Consider the following 20,435-nt stretch of genomic DNA (forward strand, 5'->3'; position numbering starts at 1 on the left):
TCAGGGTGTTTTTTTGTTGTTGTTTTTTGTTTTTTTTGTTAAGCTATGTTGGAGGTGCCACGGGTGGTTACAAAGTCAGGTTTTTCTTTTAGAGAGGTCCAGGTGGCAACAGTAGGGGTAAGATATTGGGGGGGGGGTGCTGACTAACCAGCCTCAGGGGCCTTTTCTCCTGCCCTTTCTCCCTCTATTGAAGTCTCTTCCCATCTGCCTTTGCCACCTGCACCCCGACACCCGGTGACTGGCTCACCTGGGTCGTTGCAGTCGGTCGCCCCCTGGCGGCCCCGCCAGGGAGTGGCACCCTCTCCACCCTCCCAGTGCTTGGGAGGGTTAAAGTGCAGCGGAGCGTAGGGAATCTGACGAATCCAGTTCTGCTTGGCTGTGACCTTTCGAATGGCCTCGATTCAATTTGCAGAACAGCAGTGACCTCATCTGGAAGATGAGAGTGTTATGCTGATTCACTTTTTTTTTTCTCAAACTCAACCATTCAGGTGATTGGGACAGTTTTCTCAGTTCTCCTCTGCCAGCCATTGAAGTTTATATAGGAAAGTGTTATGTATGTTTATCGCATTTCTCAATAAAAGTTGTGACATGATATGAACTTAGAGTGCTCCTTGTTGGTTTCTTTTATTACTGAAATGAATTATTACAGAAATAAAACCACCACACTTACCGTATTGGTTTGGGGCATATATACACCGTCAGGGTCACTTTTGGAAGGCAGCATAGATTTGATTTCACCTGCGTTCAGATTCTGCCTTCACTGCTTTCTAAATCGTACGGCCTACGGCAAGGCACTCAACCACCCTGCTTCTTAGGCTTCTTAACTGAAACAAGGCTAGGAGATGAGCAGGTGTCTGCAAATTGAAGCCCCCTTCACTTCCCTACCCACGATTCCTACCCGCTTTCCTCAGCTGGACTTGTCTTCTTAGCACTTATCCCCACCGTTCTTCACTGCGTTTCTTCGTCTCCCTCCCCCACCAGAATGTAAACTCCATGAGGACAAGGCATTGCATCTGTTTGGCTTGCCGATGTAGCCCCAAAGCTTGAAAGAGTGACTGGCACAGAGTAGGTGTTCACCAAATGTGCATTGAATAAATGAATGAGTAGAAACTATTATTTACAAGTTTTATGGATAGTGGGGTGCAAGAAAGTGCTCAATAGTGCACGGTGAGTGTGTGTGCACTCATGCACACTCCAGGTTGTGCTCTTAACGGAAGCCCTAGGCTGTGCCTCAGAGAAGCCCAGAGAACGGGGATTGGTAAGGGACACTCGGGAGCTGTGTCGGTGCAGGTAGGGGCTGCCCAGACCGGGAGTCAGGGTAGAGGTGTGGAAAGAGGAACCTGAGGAGGGGCAAGGAAGGAGGACCAACACAGGAAACAGGAAGTGCAGGAATTTAGTCTGTGGGTGGGCCCCCCCTTCCCATCTCCACCATTGGCAAATGTGTTGCCCTGAGTGACTTGGGGACCCCTGAGAAGAGAGGGGCAAGTAAAACTGAGCTGTCCTTGAAACAGCTGTAATCAGCAGACCCATGCTGACCTCCAATGGCTTAAATACCTCAGACCTTTCCCAGGAAAACCCCTCCACCACTGGGAGTGCTCGTGAGGACAGAAGGTACTGTTACCGAACAAGAGGAGGTCCGAGGGAGGGGCAATACAATATTTGGCCCATCCAGGGATGCCCAAAACTGCTATACAACAGGGGCCCCTCCCGAAAACCAAAATACTAAAATCTACTGGGCCCTTCTGTCCGCCGCCAATTGGAAAGACATCTCTTAAAGCCAGAGATTTGTGAAAAGGAAACAAAATGTTTATTTAATGCTATTCAGGCCTAATGCCACCACTAAAATATCAAAGTCCTTTATGTATACACCTACACCCACACAGCGCTCCCTTCTCCCACTGTCCCAACTCCGGGTACCGTAAATCAGGAAAAGAGCACACGTCCCTGTTGCAGGCCGCTGGCACCGTCAGCTGTGTCACTGTGCAGGATCTCGAGTTAATCCAAAGTACTGTGGTACCCTCTCATGGTCCACTGGCAAGAGTCCTTTGTACCCAGTTCCAGTCAAAGTCTCTGTTGCTTTTCAGGCCCCGTGGCCAAAGGGGGCACCCCAAAGCCGCGTGGGCCTCTTCTACCAAAGCTGCAGGAGTCCGCACTCTACCAAAAGCATGTGGCTTTCTTCTTCACCTGGCTGCAGGGATCTCCCTTCTGGCAAAGCTGCGTGGTTCTTCCCTTTCACCTGGGAAAGAGGGGGTCCACACCCTGCCAAAACCACGTGGCTCTCTCTTTCACCTCACCAAGAGGGGGTCCTCACTCTGCTGAAACTGCGTGGCTCTCTCTCTCAATGGCTGCCGTGTCTGGCTTTTAAATCCTAGCACCCATCTTCCTCTGTACCCCTATTTCCGACTCCTCCCAAGATCAGTTACACCTGCCAGTATTTCTGTATTAATACAAGTTTACTGGGCTGCCATCGTTAGTCTGGGCAGTAATCATCCCATGCCCTCGAGCCAATCCTCTCCAAGCCCCTACGCAGGCGCTGTAACTGGGGGGGACCTGCCCTCAGTTACATCTTGGGGGGAAGTGACTTCATCCCCCTAGCTCCAAGCCTGGCCACAGCCATTTAACATATCCAAGCGACCGCCAGAGGCTATAGATATGTTAAAAGACAATGCCATGGATTAGCTGCAAGGCTGTGGCTGTACAAAACTGTCCCTTCCCCCCAACTCACACCTGTGGGGGGGGGTGAGGACATCTTATATGTCTCTCCATTATTCCCATACACTTTGAATTCTGGACACCATTCCAAATCCTTTTTTGGGGGCCCCCCTTGGCTGCACCCTGTATCAGTACGAGAAGAGGACAAGGAGGCGGGGAAAGAACTCGGAGGAGCGCTACCTGGGAGGGCGTGTGATCCTTTCTTGGGGGATTGTAGAAGGTCCAGGGAACACGCTGAGATTCAGCCTCCACTCCAGCCCCAGGGACACAAAGGCCATGGCTGTCATTGTCTCCTATAATTCTCACCCAGGCCTCAGAGTTGGGTGGTATTGTCTCTCTCTCTTCCAGATGAGAATTCTGAGGCCCTGTGTAGGGATGTGCTTGGCCAATGTTCCCACACAGCCTCCATCACAAGAGCCCACAGAAGACCAAGTTCTTGCCTTCAAAAGGACAAAACCCACAAAAGCAAACAAAACACACCAATATAATTACAAAGGTATCCAAGCTAGCTGGTGTGAGGAGAGTGGAGGCCACGGGACTTTTACACTGGGAAGGAGCCTGATGGAGAAAGGGTGTCCAGGCAGAGAGAACAGCAAGTACCAAGACCCCGAAGTCAGCTAAGACCAGAGTCAGAAGTTGGACTCAGGCTTGAGTCTCTGCATGTAAAGCCTGTACTTAGTCCCAGGAACTACAGTTCCGGGTGCCCTGCTGACTGAGGGGAGAGCAGGCACCAGAAGGATGCTAGAGTGCAGGGGATGTATGTATCGAACTCCTCGTGTGTGAGTGTGGAGACAGGGCGGGCACTCATTTCCAAAGCAGAACCAGACCACACGATGTAAGGAAGATTATTGCACTGATTTATGATTTTACATAAATGAAAAGGCTCACAAAGTATTAAAATTTAGCCCTAATTCTCAGTATGTTTAATACATTTTCTTTACCAAAAAGAATGACTTTGCCCTGGCTGGTGTGGCTCAGTGGGTTGAGTTCTGGCCTGCGAACCAAAAGGTTGCTGGTTTGATTCCCAGTCAGGACACCTGCCTGGGTTGTGGGCCAATCTGCGGTTGGGGGTGTGCGAGAGGTGACCAGTCATTATATCTCTCACATGTCAGTGTTTCTCTCCCTCTCTGTCTCCATCCTTTCCTCACTTTCTAAAAATCAATAAATAAAATCTTTAAAAAAATGACCTTTTAGGTGGAAGGCATACATAAATGCCTATTTTACAGAAGATGGTCTAATTGAGTGTTTGCAATTAGTGCTTTCTCAGAAAATCTGGATTGCCTGAAATACGGGGACAGCCAAAGTAAGATTCGGTTCAAAGGAGAATGGGTCCCACCTTGTGTGTAAAGGGAGAGGATGGAGGCCACTAGAGAGGTGAGCTTGGCCATCGGGCTTTTCCATGTCCAATGATGGGGCGTTGGGGGATGAGCGAGAATCTCCCTTGTGATGGTTTTTTTCACTGCCTTTGCTCTGATTGCGTGAGAAAGATAATTTGCTGCCAGTTATTGATTCACCTGCTGTGTGACATGTATCATATACCTTTGAAGTAGGGATTAGTCTCCCCAGTTTACAGAGGAGGAAACTGAGGTCCAGAGAGGTTAGAGAAAATCTTGACCAAGGCCACAAGTTAGTGGGGGGCTGAGACCAAGTTCTGCTTGATTTCCAAGGTTGCGCTGGCTCTACTCTGCTGGTTTAATTCTCTGGGGAGCTAATGAAGAATGCAGGCTCCTGGACAACATCATATTCAGCTTTGATTCTCTGGGGATGTGGCCCAGGAATTCGCAACCCAAAGATAGCTTATCCTGTGCTCAGTACACCCCTTGCTCCCGGAGACCCCTGCTCCTGCCTGCCCTGGTTCCTCAAAAACTTTAGGTCCAAGATGGGCACGACCAAGGTGATGCAGGCTCACCCAGGAGGTCTGTGCAGTGTGGACCATCTCTGCAGCTCAGTGAGACAGTGGTTTCCCCTCCTTCTGCCCCAGCTCTCCTAACCTCAGCCTCTCCCTGCTCTGGTGCTCAGGTGTACAAGGTGGGTCACACTTGCTTGACAACATGCCAACTGGGTTGGGAGGAGTAGGGGAATAAGGGGTGGGGAAGTGAGGAGCCTGAGCAACTTTTTCCATCCCCACCCCTTTCTAGAGGGTAGGTATCTAGTTTGCAGGAGGTGTGGCCATAGAGGCCCCCACTCTGACTCTCACCCCACTGGCTAGAAGGAAACTACAGGAACCTCGGATTTCACCAATAGGAAGGCAGTATGCAAATATTGTCCTCATTAATTGGCCAACAGACCACTCATTCACGTGCTCTGGGACTTGGAGCTTGTAGCATAATTTTGAGGTAGAAATTACACATGAAAACAAAATTTGTGAGACTCCACTTTGCGTCAAGTCCTGTGTCAGGGAATAGGTGTGAATAAGTGAGGCAAGACACTGCCCTTGTGGCATTTACATCCTAGTAAACTAATAAACACATAAATAAGCAACGTGATTTCAGATTGGGTGGTGCCGTGAAGACATGCACGTGAGCGCTGTGAGCCCACAGGCGGGGATGAGTGATACCCGGGTAAATTCAAAGTGCTGCAGAGGAGGGCAAGGTCAATCCTCGTGGGGGTGGGGGGAGCGGGGAGAGAGAGGAGGTGCCCTTGAGCAGGGAACTAAAGAAGGAGAAGGAATTTCCTCCCTAAGATGAGGGGACGGCGTGCGGGAAGTTTGATCTTCAGGAACCCAGGAAGTATGTCATGGCGGGAGGGAAGGGTGTGCAAGGCAGGAGACAGAAGAGTTACATGACTTTGGGCAAGTCACTTCGCCTCTGGAGCTTCAGCTGGCGGAAGGTTAGAGATAGCCTAGGACACCTAGGATACAGTGAGCACTCAATACCTGCTCAGTAAAGCTCCAAATGGTGACTACTCTTGTTATATTGGGAGAGGCCCTCAATTCTGTTCCCTAGGTTTGGGGCTCTGGCTCGATTCTTTTCACTTCCCTTCCCCCCAAAGCGTACACCTTCAGGGTTTCTGTTTTCCTTTCTCCCCTGGGAACTTCGCCAGACTGGCCCTTTGCCTTCCTGTCTTCCCGAGGGACAAAGGCTCCAAATACAGCAAGAAAGACTTGGATAAGCTCCAGGAAAGGACTTCCTTGTCTTTCCGTCAGAGTCGCAGCAGCTGGGAGGAAGGGGACAGGGTGTGGTTCCCACTGTTAAGAGAATTCCGGAGCTGGAAGAAATCTTTGAGGTCATTTATTTAGCCCAGAGCTTCTCAGGTACCGGTATCCGTGGTCAGAAATGCACTTTACCTCAGGGCCAGCAGAGTGCAAACGTCACAGAGCCTGAGGTTTGTAAAAATTTGGAGCCCTCTTATAAAAACACGTAAAATTCTCCTTGGCCTGTGTGGCTCAGTTGGTTGAAGCATTATTCAGTAACTGAAGTGTTGTGGGTTCGACCCTTGGTCTGGGCGCATACACATACGGGAGGTAGCCAATCGACATTTCTCTCCCGCATCGACATTTTACTTGCTCCCTTCTTTCTCTAAAAGCAGTGAAGAAACGTCCTCGGGTGAGGACACAGATGTACACGCGCACACACATGTATGCATTCATGCACACAGAAGCACACACATGCATGTACACACAGCTACACGGCATGCGTGCATGCACACACATGTACACAGACATGCAGCGTATGTGCACGTACATACATGCATGTGCACACATACACATGCATGTATGAAATTACACATTCAAAATTATGTAGAGTGAGAAAATAAGTTCCTATAGATTACAAACTTAAAAAATCTGACAAATACCATGACCATGATATCAGAACAATAAGAAAGTTTTACTTCACTACTTGACATGCCACTCATATCCATTTTTTCTACAGTTTTGGGCTGCATATACTTCATATAGCAGTGATTTTATTGTATCTTCTATAAGGAGAAAGAAAAGTCAGACTTCTAGCATGTTTAATCAAAATAATTTTTTTGTTTTAAAAAGTTTTTCTCAGATTCATAATCTGTTATTGATAACATCATGTAAGTCTTAAAATTTTAATATTGTCAAATTTGAGAAAGCCACATTTCCCGTGTGGTTTCATCCATTTCAGGAGCCACCGATTTTGTCAGAGCACGGCGTGTTCGGTGCCGAGACACAGCCCCACGGGTCCTGACCTCGAAGACCTTCGGCGTCACACACAGGCACACTCGCCGTCGGCCGCGCTGCTCCGGTTGTGACCTGCAGCAGAGAGTCTGGTCCACTGCATGCACATGACCCCCGGCAAAAAGAGCCGAGTGTGTGGTGCATTCATTTCCACTCGGTGCGTTTGTACTTACCGTTGCTGCGTCGCTGGCTGTCTTCCCAACGGCGTGGAGTTCTGTCGTGACTAGGGGTCAGTGGGCACTGAACCCTCCACTTGTAATGTCACGTGTCTGAGACCAGCCTCTGGCTCCAGACGGTGCAGACCCCCGGTCTTCTCTGGGAACAGTATTCCCGTGTCAGGTGCCCAGGATGCAGGATGTGCTGATGTGGTGATATGACCTCTGTCCCTTCACCTTTTGTCAGGACACCAGGTGAATCTGCAGAGAGGGTATGAGTATTAAGAATATTTCTGGAAACCGTTAGTTAGGACTAGGGCTAGCAATCAGCTAACTATTCCTAGAAGTGACTGTGAACCTCACAACTCCAACCCACTGAACTCAAACTAAATGCAGGTCCAACTCATTAGTCAGGTCCCAGTTGGGTCGGACCCAGCGCTCAGACAGAGGAAAGCGCTTTACCGATACGGAACAATCTCCAAGATATGTCGTTAGGGGAACGAGACTGAGGTGCAGAACTGTGTGTGTGACACGCTGTCACCCTTGTGGCCCGTGGAATACCCGGAAAGGAGCACGAGAAGGGTGCTCACCTCTGGGTGGCTTGGGGCAGGAGGTTAAGCTTGCTGTTCCTGCAAAATCCTTTTGACTTTTGTGAAGTGTTTTTCCTAATTTTTAATTAATTTTTTTAGAGAGAGGACAGGGAGGGAAAGAGAGAGGGAGAGAAACATCGATCGGATGCCTCTTGTAAGCCCCAACCGGGAGCAGAGCCACAACCTAGGCATATGCCCCTGCCAGGAATCGAACTGGTGACCTTTTGATTTGCCGGATGATGTCCAACCAACCGAGCCGCACCAGTCGGGGCTGTGAAGTGTTTTTAAATTACACGCGTATCTTAATTTTTCATTTTTTGAGGAAGATGCCTAGCTGTTGACAAGTTATTTTCCCCCCTGATTTAGATTGTTCTCTTAGTGGCCAGCAGGAGGAGGCAAATGCTTTCTCTCTCCTAGAGAGAGGTTACCTCTCTCACCACGTCCTAAAATACAGTGCCCGCACCCTGTGCCTGGACCCGGACTCCAAATGAGGGCTTACAAGGAAAATAAGTGAAATAAGTTGGCATTATGAATTCCAGGGAAGCTCTGATTTTTAAAATTCCTTTACTGAAATATAACTCCCATAACAGGATTCGTACATCGAAAGTGTCCAGTTTGCTGTTTTTTGGGATGCGTGTGTTCCATGTCCTCAAGTCGGCTCTGACTCCTGGGGACTCCATGAAGGGCTGGTGTCCACCCTGTCCTGTCCTCGACAGCCCTCCCCGGCTCCTCTAGACCGGCGCCGTGGCGTTTTTAATGGAGTCCACCCATTCCATAGTTGGTCTTCCTCTTCTCCTGCTGCCTCTGTTTTTCCCGTGTTTATTGTTGCTCCCTAAGAACCCTGCCTTGTTAGGACGTGCCTGAAGCAGGACGGCTTCGGCTGTGACGGTCCTGTCTGCAGCGCTGTGTCAGGCTTTGTGTGCCGTCTGACCTACTTGTGCGTCCGGGGCGCAGCAAAGCCCTCCCCCAGGTCCGTCATTCAAATGAATCCTCTTTTCCCAGCATCCTCTTCACCACCCCGGTGTCCCTACATGGTAAATGTGTACATTACACTACAAGTGTAAAAAAGTTGAGCAAAGTAGGTATAGCCTAAAATTTTCTGTTTTAACCATTTTAAGTGCACAATTCGGTGGCGTAAACTGCATTCGCAATGCTGTGCAATCAACACCATCCATTTTCAAACGCTTCTCATCCCCCCAGTTGGAACTCCTGTGCTGGCAGGACAGCGGCTCCCTGGTCGCCCTCCCCAGCCCCCGGAGCCTCTTCTCTGTCCCCGTGAACGCATCTGTTGCAGATACTCATTAATTGGAGCCGTACACTGTGTGGCTTTGTGTCCTTCCTCTTTCTCTGAGCTTAGTGTTTTGCAGGGTCATCTGTGTTGCAGCACACCCCAGAGCTTCGCATCCCACTGTGCGTGAACTCATCTGCTGTCTATTGGGAATAACATCGCTGTGGACGATGGTGAAGAAGTACTTGTGCAAGGCCCTCTTTTCGATTCCTTTCAACTCCCCGTAGGAACGGCAGTGCTGGGTCATAGAGTATGTCTAAGCTTCGAGGGGCTGTCAAAGTATTTTTCATAACGGCTGCACCACTTTACATCCTTACCAGTGATGTGTGAGGGTTGAAATGGTGAGATCTTATTCTCGTAGGCTGGGCTGCGGACACAGGGTGTGGGGACTGGGGAGGGAGGGGCAGGGTGCCTCTGGAATTCTGCTGGGCGGGGGGCTGCCAAGTCTGTGAGCAGGCCAGTGGGATATCCAGCCTGTGAGGTGGGTGGTGGTGACAGAGGGAGTGACTGAGACCCAGAGATCACCAGACATTGAACTGGAAGGTCATTGCTCCCAGCCCCTCCTGTGGCAAGTGGGGAGACCCAGGCCTGGGGCCGTCTGTGCCCAGAGGTGAGGGATCCTGCAATGGCCCAATGCTTGGGAAACATTCAGCAAATGCCAGTCATTAGCGCTAACTACAGAATAACAATAGTTGCACACTCACCATGTGTCAGACTGTGTATGCCGAGCCCAGAAGAGACCATAATGTTCTGTGTCCTGCTTCTTGCAAGTGGCAAGAGGAATATTTTCCATAGAGAACACCTCTCTAAAAATTAAACAGGGAAAGCAAGCTCCTCCTATTACTTGGTGGTCCTGGCCTGCTCTTCCTCAGGACGGCAGACCCCAGCCTTGCACCCAGGCCCGAGCCACCCATCCTTCCTGTGGACAGCAAAGCCTGGTACGCCTTCGTGACCTGCTCACAGTGACGGGGCGAATCCATGGGGGTGGAAGCATCTGGATTACAACCCACGGGCAGGCCCATGTCCTCTGCAGGGCAAACGGGTGTCTCTTCCATAAATCTGCCCAGTGCCGAGAGCATGTGCAGGGAGGTGTGACCCTGAGGAGACTCCCTGTCCAAAGGGCCCAGATAATATGCTGGAGGGGGGCGAGGAGGAAGCGACGAGGCTTTGAGTTGTTAGATGGGAGCCTTTGAAAATACCTGCCCTTCTGGGTGCTATTATGAGTGCTTCCTGCTGCGGATCCACCATCCAGCCACGCAACCACCCACCCACCCACCCACCCACGCATCCATCCACCCACTTTTGCTTTGAGATCAACTTGATAAGTTGCAGCCAAGAGCCGAGGAAGCGTCATCCGTGGAGAGAACAACAAGGCCACTGGCTTGAGGCTGGAATAATGGTGCTGAATTTAAGGGACAGAGAGGTCAGCACGGCCAGGGGGTGTGTGGGATGAGATGAGGCGGCAAGGTGGCCAGGGCCAGGTCAGGTGGGTCTTGTCAGCTCAGAGGGGAGTTTGGGTTTTGTCCTTGGGGTGAGGAGAAGCCACCGAGGGTTTGGAGAGCAAGGCGTGGTCTCTTCTGTTTCACAAAGACCTCGCCAGGTGGTAGAAAGGTCGTGGGGGTGGGATCGAGAAGGCGGATGCGAACTAGCTGTGGCCCAAACCCTCCTCCTCCTTCTCCAAATTCCTTCCCCTCTCAAGGCCTCTCCCCAGTTCTAGGTGAGGCGAGGGTGGTCCAAGAGCTCCAGGGGACCTACTTGACCCTGGCGGGGCACCAGCCAGGAGTGCAGCCAGCGGCTGGGGTTCAGAGGAGGGCCATGGAAACAGGCGGACCGGTTAAACAAGGAAGGCACCTGGGCCGGGAGAGGCGCCGGCTCTGTGGCAGTCCCTAGGAGGACAGGCATCTGGGCAGAGTTGGAGGAGCAGGGCCGGACCTCCGCTCAGGTGGCCTGGACATCCAAGCAGACTTAAAGACACTATTTAACGGCAGCAAACATTTATGCAGCGCTGACCATGGGTTGGCAGTGTGCTCAGTGCTTCACATACTTTTGCCCTTAAGGCTCACGTACACCTTGCCAGGTGTGATAGTCACAGTCCCCATTTGACAGGTAGACACACTGAGGCCCAGAGAGGTTACGTGACTTGCCCAAGGTCACACAGCAAGAGAGGGGCCTCACTGGGCCAGAGGCTAACACACCTGAAGACAGACTTTGGGAACCAGAGGGACTTTGATTGGCATGGGGACTGGGAAGCACAGATCATGAGCCCTGCCCGGTCCAGGTGCCCTTCTCGAACCCTGCTCAGTCCAGGAGGGACGGAGCCCCTAGCTTGCTGGTGCGAGTGCCTGGCCCCCCTGAGGGGCCGTGCATCTGGCTGATGCCAGCATCTTCCTTCTCGCTCCCCCGTGATCTGGTCCCAGGCTCCCCGGGTAGACGCGCCCTCTGGTGGGGGGGAGGAGTGTCCAGGCTGTTGGATGCGGGTCCCCTCTGCTGTTCATTTGTAAATGCCTCCGCCCCCCAGCGTCTGCTTGGACCCCTGCCTTCATCATCTCGGGTGAAACCGTTAGCCATTTAGAAATTTTCTCCCAAAAGAAGGAAGCAAAGAATAATAAATTTAATGAATTTATTTTTTGAGCATCTATTAAGTGCCCCTTATGCTTCATAGGTTAACTTTTTAAATTAAAAATTAAAAAATAATTCTCACATTTCCCCCATGAGGAAGGTCCTATGAGCTGCCTCTCACAGATAAAGAAATTGAGGTTTGAAGTGACCTGCTACAGCTACTCAACTTGTGGGTGACAAAGCCAGGACTTGACGTCCGCCCTTTAAACATATTTTTAAATTCATTGATTTTAGAGAGAGAAAGGAGGGAGAGAGAGAAAGATCAATTTGTTGTTCTAGTTATATATGCCTTCCTTAGTTGATTAAGGTATGTGTTCTGACCGGGGACTGAACCCGCACTTGGGTGTCAGGACAAGGTTCTAACTGAGCCACCGGGCCAGGGTGACATTCACCCTCAGCGCCCCACTGACCTTGCTGCTCACCGTCACCTTCTAAAGAGGATGTTGGGGAGGGGCAGCGGTGTGTTGATCCCTTTGTTCTTTGAGAGGAAAAGGACAGGAAAGGAGACAGGCAGAGATCAGGGGCCTCAGCCAAACTCCGTAACAGCAGGAGGCCGTGCGCAAAGGTGCCAGAAGCCACAGGCTGACGTCTCCACTGGGTGCAGTGGTCACAAGATCTCACACACGGGACACTTCAGGGGCCACTGAAGTGTTTTATTTACCGTCTCGTAAAATCGGAAGGAGAAACTGAACTTTTAGGTCGAAGAAAATGTTTTACTACGTAACACTGACAGATTCTTTCGATGCAGTTGTAAAATATAATTACACGTATGTGTGCATGTTTATGTATGTCTATGTATAATATATAAATATTTTTTAGTGTAGGGGGCCCTTGAATGCAGAAGTACCTCAGGCACAGGAAAGTCATCATGGGGACCTGGGAGGCACAGGCCTGAGTGCCAGGTGCAGCTCCAGCTGGGGGTGAGCTGCCCCTGCCCCCGGCCCCCGCCCCCACTCTGCACAGGGAACGCAGGTGGGACACTGGGCCCCTGAGAGTGGTAATAAATGCCATCTGTTAACTATTAACAAAATCCCAGGCTTTATCTCCCCGGCCCTCACAGCACTGATTGTTCTCAGTTTACAGAGGGAGACACTGAGCTCAGAGAGGTTAACTCACTGGGCCTGTGGTCACGCAGCAGCGAGTCAACAGTGGGACTAAGATTCCAGTCCCCAGTCGTCCTTCAGTTGACTTTCGAGGACTCTCTCCTGCCCTGGGAGTCGAGACTTTCTGAAGCCTTCCACTGGGGTGCAGGGAATAATTTTCTAGTGGTTTCCTGTGCCCAAGCTCGTCTCCCCGCCAGACCCGGTCTCTTTAAGGCCCGCCTGTGTTTTGTCCTTTCCCTCTACGGAGGCCCTCCAGCCCGTGCATTTGAATAAAGCCGTGCATGTTTGGGTTGCATGAGGGAGACCCTGGGCAGCCAGCGTGGCGATGCGCTTCTGGGGCCCAGAGGTGTTCGCACCAGCAGCTGTTTGGCTGCTCTTCCCTGTGGCCTCCTAGTGCAGCTCGGGGCCTCATGTACAGTGGGTGAGGGCCCACCCGGAAGTCCTGGGCACCTGCTTCTGCAGCCACTTTGCCCTCGTAACTCTGGACCACCAGCAAGGAAACATGGCCATAGAGGGCCTCCAAGAAATGCGATTTCTGATGCCTGCGTAATAGTTCATTTATATTTTCATAGCGTCATCACTTAGCTAATCCTGTGTTATCGAGGTTTCTTTCCGACCTCGTCCCAGAGCATCCCAGCACCTCTCAGAGGTGGTCACGGTGGTGGGGGGAAATTTACAGCCTTCCATGCACTTATTAATAAAAAGAGAAGATGAAAAATTAATGAACTATTCAGCTTGAGAAGCTAGAAAAAGAGCAATAAAAATTTTTAAAAACACTGAAAAAAAAAAAAGCTAGTGAGTGTGAAGGCAGGCAGTGAAACTGACCGCTGGTTCTTTACAAAGACCCAGACAGTACAGCGCCTGGGTCATGCACAGACTGAAAATTCTTTGGTCCAGAGGTCTTCAATGAGTGTTATTTCTCCCACCAACTTTTGATAACACCTGTTTGGCCAAGTGTATTAGTTACTTGTTGCTGTGTAACTAATTAACCAGAACATAGGGACTTAAAAATCAGAAACATGTTCCTCGAAGTTTCTGTGGGTTAGAACTCCAGATGGGACTTAGCTTGGTGACTTCTTGCTCAGGGTCTCCATAAGGCTGCAGTCACAGTGCTGGCTGAAGGGTGGGAGACCCATTGCCAAGTTCACTCCCATGGCTGTCGGCAGGCCTCAGGTCTTCTTTGGCAATGGGCTAGAGACAGCAGTTCCTTGGATCGTGGACCTCTCCATAGGACTGCTCGTGACTTGGCTCGCTCGCTTGCTTCCTCCAGAGCTAGGGAGGCAAGAGAGGGAGAGAGAGAGAGAAGGAGAGAGAGAGATAGAGAAGGAATAGGACAGGACAGGGCGGGGAGAAAGAGAGAGCACGCAGCCTTCCGAGGATCTTTCTTTTTGTAACTTAATCTTGGAAGTGACATCCCATCGCTCCTGCTATGTTCTAGTACTCTATCAGAACAGAGTCCTGGGGTCAGCCACCCTCAAGGGGAGCCAGTTATTCAAGGGCACCAATACCAGGGGCCACCTCAGAGGCTGCCACCACCCAAAGGGCTTAAGGTCATACATACTCCTGGAGGTCAAATGCCCCTCTCACTACGTGAGGGCAGTGTTGCAGCTTTGAGAGTGACTGGAGCAGTGGGTTGGTAGCCAAGGCAAGCTTTGCTACTCATGGGTTGTGTGTGCCCTGGGAACCTTGGTTAACTCTCTGAAAACTGGAGCAATAATAAAGATCACCTGAGAACTTACTGAGCTTGTTGCGAAAAGGGAGGGAGAAAACGCTCTGTAAAGTGCAGAAGGTGGGCATTTAAGAGAATAAGGGTGGAGATGCAAGGAAGGTTAAATGATTCTTTCTTTTCTTCCTCCCTCCCTCCCTCCCTTCCTTCCTTCCTTTTCTTTCTTTCTTTCATGTAAAACACACATACAGAAAAGTGCACAATTTGGAAATGTGTCCCTTGTCTTTAAACATTTCTTCCGAAACAAGTGAACTTTGAAGTTCTTTTTACTTTGTGCACTTTCCAAAACCTCCAGTGAGCTAGAATTACTCTTATAATCAGAAAAATACCACCTTTACACGGTGTCGTTTTTGTTGATTGGAGAGTTTCCGTGTAAAAAGCATTTGAGAACTCCTTATCTTGCTAGGGGTTTACCTCAGCCCTGGGAGAAAAGCTGAGAAGGAATTCATTTCCTTGGGGACAAAATGAGGAAACTATTCTTCTCCTGGGGCAGGCAGGGGACTGCAGGCTGTGAGCCACCCGTCAGCTCCTGGCACCGGAGGGCCCGCGGCTGCGCCAGCCTCCCCGCACCCCTCCCGAAGGCCCCCGCCAGCTCTGCTGGAAAAGCTCCGGCTCGCCAAACCAGTGCTCCAGGAAAATTCTACTCTGGGAATCCACCCTGAATAAGTTGTCACGATGCAGTCACCCTTCGTGTGCCGACAGACTTGATGCAGTGGCACTTTTAATAGAAAACACTCAGAGTTAACGTCAGTGGTCAGCAGAAGGAAACTGGTGGAATATATCTGGTCATTGAAATGTAGCTCTGAAATGTAGATTTGTGGTTGCTGAACGAAGTATGTACAGAGAGGGGGGAGTTGGGATACAAGCCCACAGAAAACCGCCAGTGGGAGGAACTGTGAGATGGGGAGGCAGGGCCCCTCCTGGTGGGCGGGGTGAAGAGTGGGGCTTTTCATTCTTAATCAACAGCTCTAATGGCCTGTGGTGAGCAAGTCGGCTCCATTAGGAAAGGAAGGAAGGAGCAAAGCGTTTAAATCCCTGACAGCACTGACCTCCCCCCTCCCGCTCCTGCCCTGCTTCTGACACGTTTTCGTGGATACTGCTGAGTGTATTCTTCGAAGCCGCCCTGTGTTGCTTAAAACCGACACGCAGAATCAGAAAAGTGATGGGTGAGGGGAGAAAACAGAGCAAAGGGCTTTTATGTTTTTTTTTTTTAAAGATTTTATTTATTTATCTTTAGAGGGGAAGGGAAGGAGAGAGGGAGAGAAGTATCAGTGTATGGTTGCCTCTTGTGCGTCCCCTGCTGGGAACTGGCCCAAAACCTAGGCATGTGCCCTGACTGGGAATTGAACCTCAATCCTTTGGTTCGCAGGCTCAGGCTTGTGCTCAACCCACTGAGCTACACCAGCCAGGGCCCATTTATATTTCTTAATCCCTTTACCTTTTCACCGATCCATCCCAACCCCCCTCCCATCTGGCCACCATCAAAATGCAGAACAAAAGACTTGTAAAGAGCCTCTGGACCTCATTGGGAACGAGCAACTTAGGGGTTTTATAAAGGGAGTCTTCATTTCAAGGCTGAGAAAGCAGCGCACAGGGGCGCTGGGTGGCCCGCCAAGCTCTCAGGCCCTTTGTGCTGGGCTCCTGGCGCCCAGGCCAGCTCTGCTCCTGCCCTCTCGGGCTCCCGGAGGAGGCTGGCCCGAGGCTGGGCTCAGGGAGCCCGAGGGGGCAGGGGATGCTTTGAGTGGACGGGACTGGCCCAGTGAGGAGCCTTCTGCCTGTTTGTTCTGGGTACTTGGGAAGAAGGGACCAAAGTCTCCTTTTATGGCCTCGGGGCAGTTAATATGTAATGTCCTGGAGTATAAGCAGGGCCAGGTGGCGAGCGTCTCAGTCCAGGCCTCCAGTGGTCAGTGCGCCGAGAGCTGCCTCTGGGAGCGAGGAGCCACCACCATGTCGGTGAGATGCTGGCTTCCCCGCCACCCACCTCCTGGATTCACCCATGTCTTCACCTGAATGGGGGTGGGGTCGCTAGGGGAAGAGTGTCACTGACCCTCTCCAGGCCTCAGTTTACCCTTCTGTAGAGTGGCAAAGTCCACCAGGTGGTCCCCACAGCCCTTTGGCATCCAAGCTCTCTGCTCCCTCCGCCCTGTGCTGAGCCTCTCTCTTCCCTCTGTAGCTTTGCTGAGCTCATCAGTAATATTACTAGCAGCAATAATAATAACTAGCGACATCTACTGAGCTTTAGAAAGATGAAGAAATGGAGGCTTGGAGATGAAATTGTCCAAGGTCATAAGCTATACATTGCAGGGGGTCGAGTGGACACTCTGAGGTCCCTGATTCTTTGATTCCAAACCTGGCTCTGCCGTAGCTTGCTGTGTGATTTCGGATGAGTCACTGCCCATCTCTGGGCTGCAGTGTCCTGCCTTTGGGGAAAAGGATCGCAGACACCTCTTCTGGGCATTAGGGGGCGTGTTAGTGCCCTGTGGCTGCCACAACAAATTTATTCTCTTACACTTTTGGAGGCTGCAGGTCTGAAACTGGGGTGCTAGCTGGACCACACTCTCTCTCTGAAGACACCCTTCCGGTCTCCTCCAGCTCCTGGTGGTGACCACACTCTGGGGTGTGGCATCGCTCGTGGCTGCCCCTCTCAGTCTGTGCCCCTATTTTCACGTGGCTTTCTCCTCTGCATGTCTGTGTTTTGGGTCCAAATTTCTTTCTTCTTATAAGGACAACAATCCTATTGGATTCAGGTCCGATCCTAAATCAGTAGGACCTGGTTTTAACTTGGTTATGTTGGCAAAGACCCAGTTTCCAAACGGGTTACATTCCCGGGTCCCAGGTGGACTTGATTTTTTGGGAAAGGCTGTTCCAGCCAGTACAGGTGAGGCGCAGAGTAGGAGTGAGACTGGAGTGGGGGTGGGGGTCTGGTGTGGAAAGTCTGGCGCTCTCTGCCCTCAGGAGGAGCTGTGAGGCCCAGACCCTTCCCTGACTCTCTTCTCCTGGTCACGCCACCTGCGCCCTTGCTTTCTTCCTTCTCCGAGACCTCCCAGGCCCAGTCCCATATTAGGGCAACCAAGGACCAGGAAGGAGTGCAGCTGGCTCCAGGTCACTAAGCCAGTTGGGGGCGACGCAGACACTAGAGCCGGACCACTGGCAGCTGCCCCCACCCCACCCCAGCTTCGCTCCTTGTCTCTGGGCTTCAGACTTTGTTGAGGGTGACAGGGACACGAGGCATCCCTACTTGTCTGGCTGCACTCCGGACCAGGGCTACAATAAGTAACCGTAATGGTGGTCGCCCCTCAGTGGGCCTGAGCCTGTGCCGGGCCCTTGCTATGCGCGGAGTTTCCCGAGCACCGTCTGGAATTCTCCCAACCAGCTCGGGGGTGGATGCTGTTACCCTCAGGGCCTCCAGGAGTGCGGTCACACAGCGGGCACTCGGCCACGGGTGTCCAGCGAATACACCCAGTTAACCCGTTTTGTAGGAGAGGAAAGTGAGGTTTGGAGAGGCACTCGGGTGGATATTTCGGACGCGACGTCTGGAGTTTCATAGATTCCCACTTTCGGGTGGACCAAGACCTGCATGCCTCTCATGGTCATTCTGTTAGTAGCTGGCTTCAGGTTTGTGTGGGAACTAAACACACCCTTGTGCTGGGGATCCCGCCAAGGGTGTCGTGCCTTTACTGCTTGAACACGCTCAGGAACTGCGAGGTCACGGGGACCACTCTACCTGCTCTATCGATGGGCAAACCAAGATTCCCTCAGCTGGGCCCTGTGACGAGGCTGGGATGGATGAGAGCAAAGCAAAAGAGGCCGAAAGGGGGCTCTGGCTCTCACCCTCCCCAGCTCTGCACCCTCCTGTGGGCAGGGGGGAGGGAGACCCGGGGCCCGGCCAAGGTGGGGTAAAACTCATGGACACCGTCTGGGCACCTGCGTGGTTGGTATTTTGTGGACTATTTCTCTGATGGCACAGGGGAAATTTGAGATTATGAACATGGACATGAAGTTGGGGACAACCCTGAAGATCAAGGGCAAGATTGCTGATGATGCTGATGGGTGAGCAGGGAGGGTGGGGTGGGGAGAGGGATTGTCCGCAGACCTGGACCAGGCTGGGAAGGTGGGGACAGGCAGGGCAGCCCCGTGGGATGATCAGAGATGAGAGTGGCCTAAGGCCAGAGGGGTCTTTTTCCCCGCACGTGCCCACTCCCACCCCCCTGCTGGCTTTGCTCCTGTTAGGACCTGCCTTCATACCTGAGGCTGGGTGTGAGGTGCCTGCGAATTTCACAGCTGATGCCTTAAGCTCTGTTCCTTGGCTTCAACAGTGGAGAAGCTCCTGGAGCTCTGCCCAGCTCTCCACCGGCCAGGTGCCTCTACTGAAAACCCAACCCCCCAGGAACACCACTGGCTTTACACAGCCCAGGGGCAGGAGGCCAGCAGTTCACACAAGTTATACCAGAGGTGGCCACCAGGGGCGCCAAGTGGTCTCCTTTGCATCCTCTCCGTTAGAAGCAGATACCTTTATCCACCTGGCGGGTTACAGCTCAGCGCTAGGCTCTTACTCATGTCTGCATTTCATGGAACTGACCTCCATCACCTTTTGGTTGGGGAGGAGGCAGGCAGATCCATGAAATAGGAGCCAAGAGAAAACTCACCCCTTTCTCCCACTTTGGTCCCTCAAGGTAACAGGAAAGTGGGGGAGAGCTCTGGTCTGAGGCCTCCCAGTGAAGGCACCCCGTGACCTACAATGTCCCCCTCTCAGAGAACTCTGAAGGGTTCACCTAGGCTCCTGCAGCAACCCTACCGAGAAATCACACAACCCCTGATCGCATACTTCTAATGACAGGGAGCTCCCCACCTCAGGTTGACAACTGTTTGTGGCCAAACTTAACAGGTCTTTGAATAGCTGAAGGCAGCTGTTCTTTCCCCCAGGAGGGACACTCCTAGTTCCTGAAACTGCCCCCTGTAGAGAGCCTGAATCCTGTGCTCCTCCTGCAGCGTGTACTCCAAGGCCCAGTCTGACCACCTGTCACCTCCCTTGCTGTAAGGCACAGACCTCAATGAATACATCCTTTTTTGGGTGATACTTCCAGCTCATGATTAACTGAGGCCCTACGACCCAAGCTGTTTTACCCAGGGCGAGCCCCTAACCCTCACCTGTGACCCCTTCCCCTGCAGGTTTGTGATTAATCTGGGCCAAGGGACAGACATGCTGGATCTGCATTTCAATCCACGTTTTGGTGAATCCACCATAGTCTGCAATTCATGGGATGGCAACAACTGGGGGAAGGAGCAACGGGAAGATCACATGTGCTTCAGCCCAGGGTCGGAGGTCAATATGAGGTCAAAGAGGAAAGGGGCCTGAGGACAATGTCAAAGGGGGAGCCCAGCGGGTAGGGAACCTGGGTCTAGACCGGTGCTGGCACTGTTTGAGCCGCCGGGCAACGCCACGGCCCATGTCCAGGGAGCCTCCTGCCCGCCCCTGATCCCCTCCCTTCCACGGCAGTTCACTGTGACCTTTGAGAGTGACAAATTCAAGGTGAAGCTGCCAGACGGGCACCAGCTGACCTTTCCCAACAGGCTGGGCCACGGCCACCTGAGCTACCTGAGCGTGCTGGGCGGGTTCAGCCTCTCCTCCTTCAAGCTTGACTGAGTGGGCGGCACCTCGCAGAGGCTGGCCCCCAGCACGCCCAGCCCTGAACTTCTTCCCAGTCACTCCGGATCAGCAGCCTCTGGGCCCCGGCTCCCCATCTGCACTGCCTGCCTCTCTGACCCCATTTTCCTCCCCCAATGCTAAGAATAAACATAAGAATCCACCTTCATCCAGCCTTTCTGCGGCAGAAATTGTGGTTAACGTTTCCCATGCATTTTTATGCTCCTGGCTTTCTCAAGATACTGAGGAGGAAGCTCCGACAGGTCATAGTACTGCCAAGTTGGGGCTGGGAGCCACTTCCAAACACCTCTACGTACCAACTCTTGCCTCCTGGTCCCCTGTTATCAGCAGAACCAGTGCCCAACTTCCCTGAGGGATTAGAGGCAGGTACTGGCTCCAGGCACCTGGGCCCGGGGCTGTTCCCGGAACTGCGATAAGGGCTCCCACCTGG

The 20,435-nt window shown here is 52.0% G+C and overlaps 1 protein-coding gene across 1 annotated transcript; it reads left to right on the forward strand.

Annotated features, from left to right (window-relative positions):
• The first annotated feature begins 16,241 nt into the window (after window positions 1-16,241).
• On the forward strand, window positions 16,242-20,122 carry LGALS2 (galectin 2). The gene is made up of 4 exons (XM_053662040.1): window positions 16,242-16,293; window positions 18,308-18,390; window positions 19,510-19,667; window positions 19,836-20,122. Exons 1-4 carry the CDS (start codon window positions 16,288-16,290, stop codon window positions 19,982-19,984), a joined length of 396 nt encoding a protein of 131 aa, XP_053518015.1. The 5' UTR covers window positions 16,242-16,287; the 3' UTR covers window positions 19,985-20,122.
• The last annotated feature ends 313 nt before the right edge of the window (window positions 20,123-20,435 follow it).

Source organism: Artibeus jamaicensis, unplaced genomic scaffold, assembly GCF_021234435.1.
Source record: "Artibeus jamaicensis isolate MK-2021 breed Jamaican fruit bat unplaced genomic scaffold, CSHL_Jam_final contig_233, whole genome shotgun sequence".
NCBI lineage: Eukaryota > Metazoa > Chordata > Mammalia > Chiroptera > Phyllostomidae > Artibeus > Artibeus jamaicensis.

Bases quoted from the DNA above. Each gene is read 5' to 3' on its own strand.
- LGALS2 (XM_053662040.1), top strand. The intron at 18,391-19,509 runs GTGAGCAGGGAG...CTTCCCCTGCAG, and splicing joins ATTGCTGATGATGCTGATGG to GTTTGTGATTAATCTGGGCC. The intron at 19,668-19,835 runs ATATGAGGTCAA...CCCTTCCACGGC, and splicing joins CAGCCCAGGGTCGGAGGTCA to AGTTCACTGTGACCTTTGAG.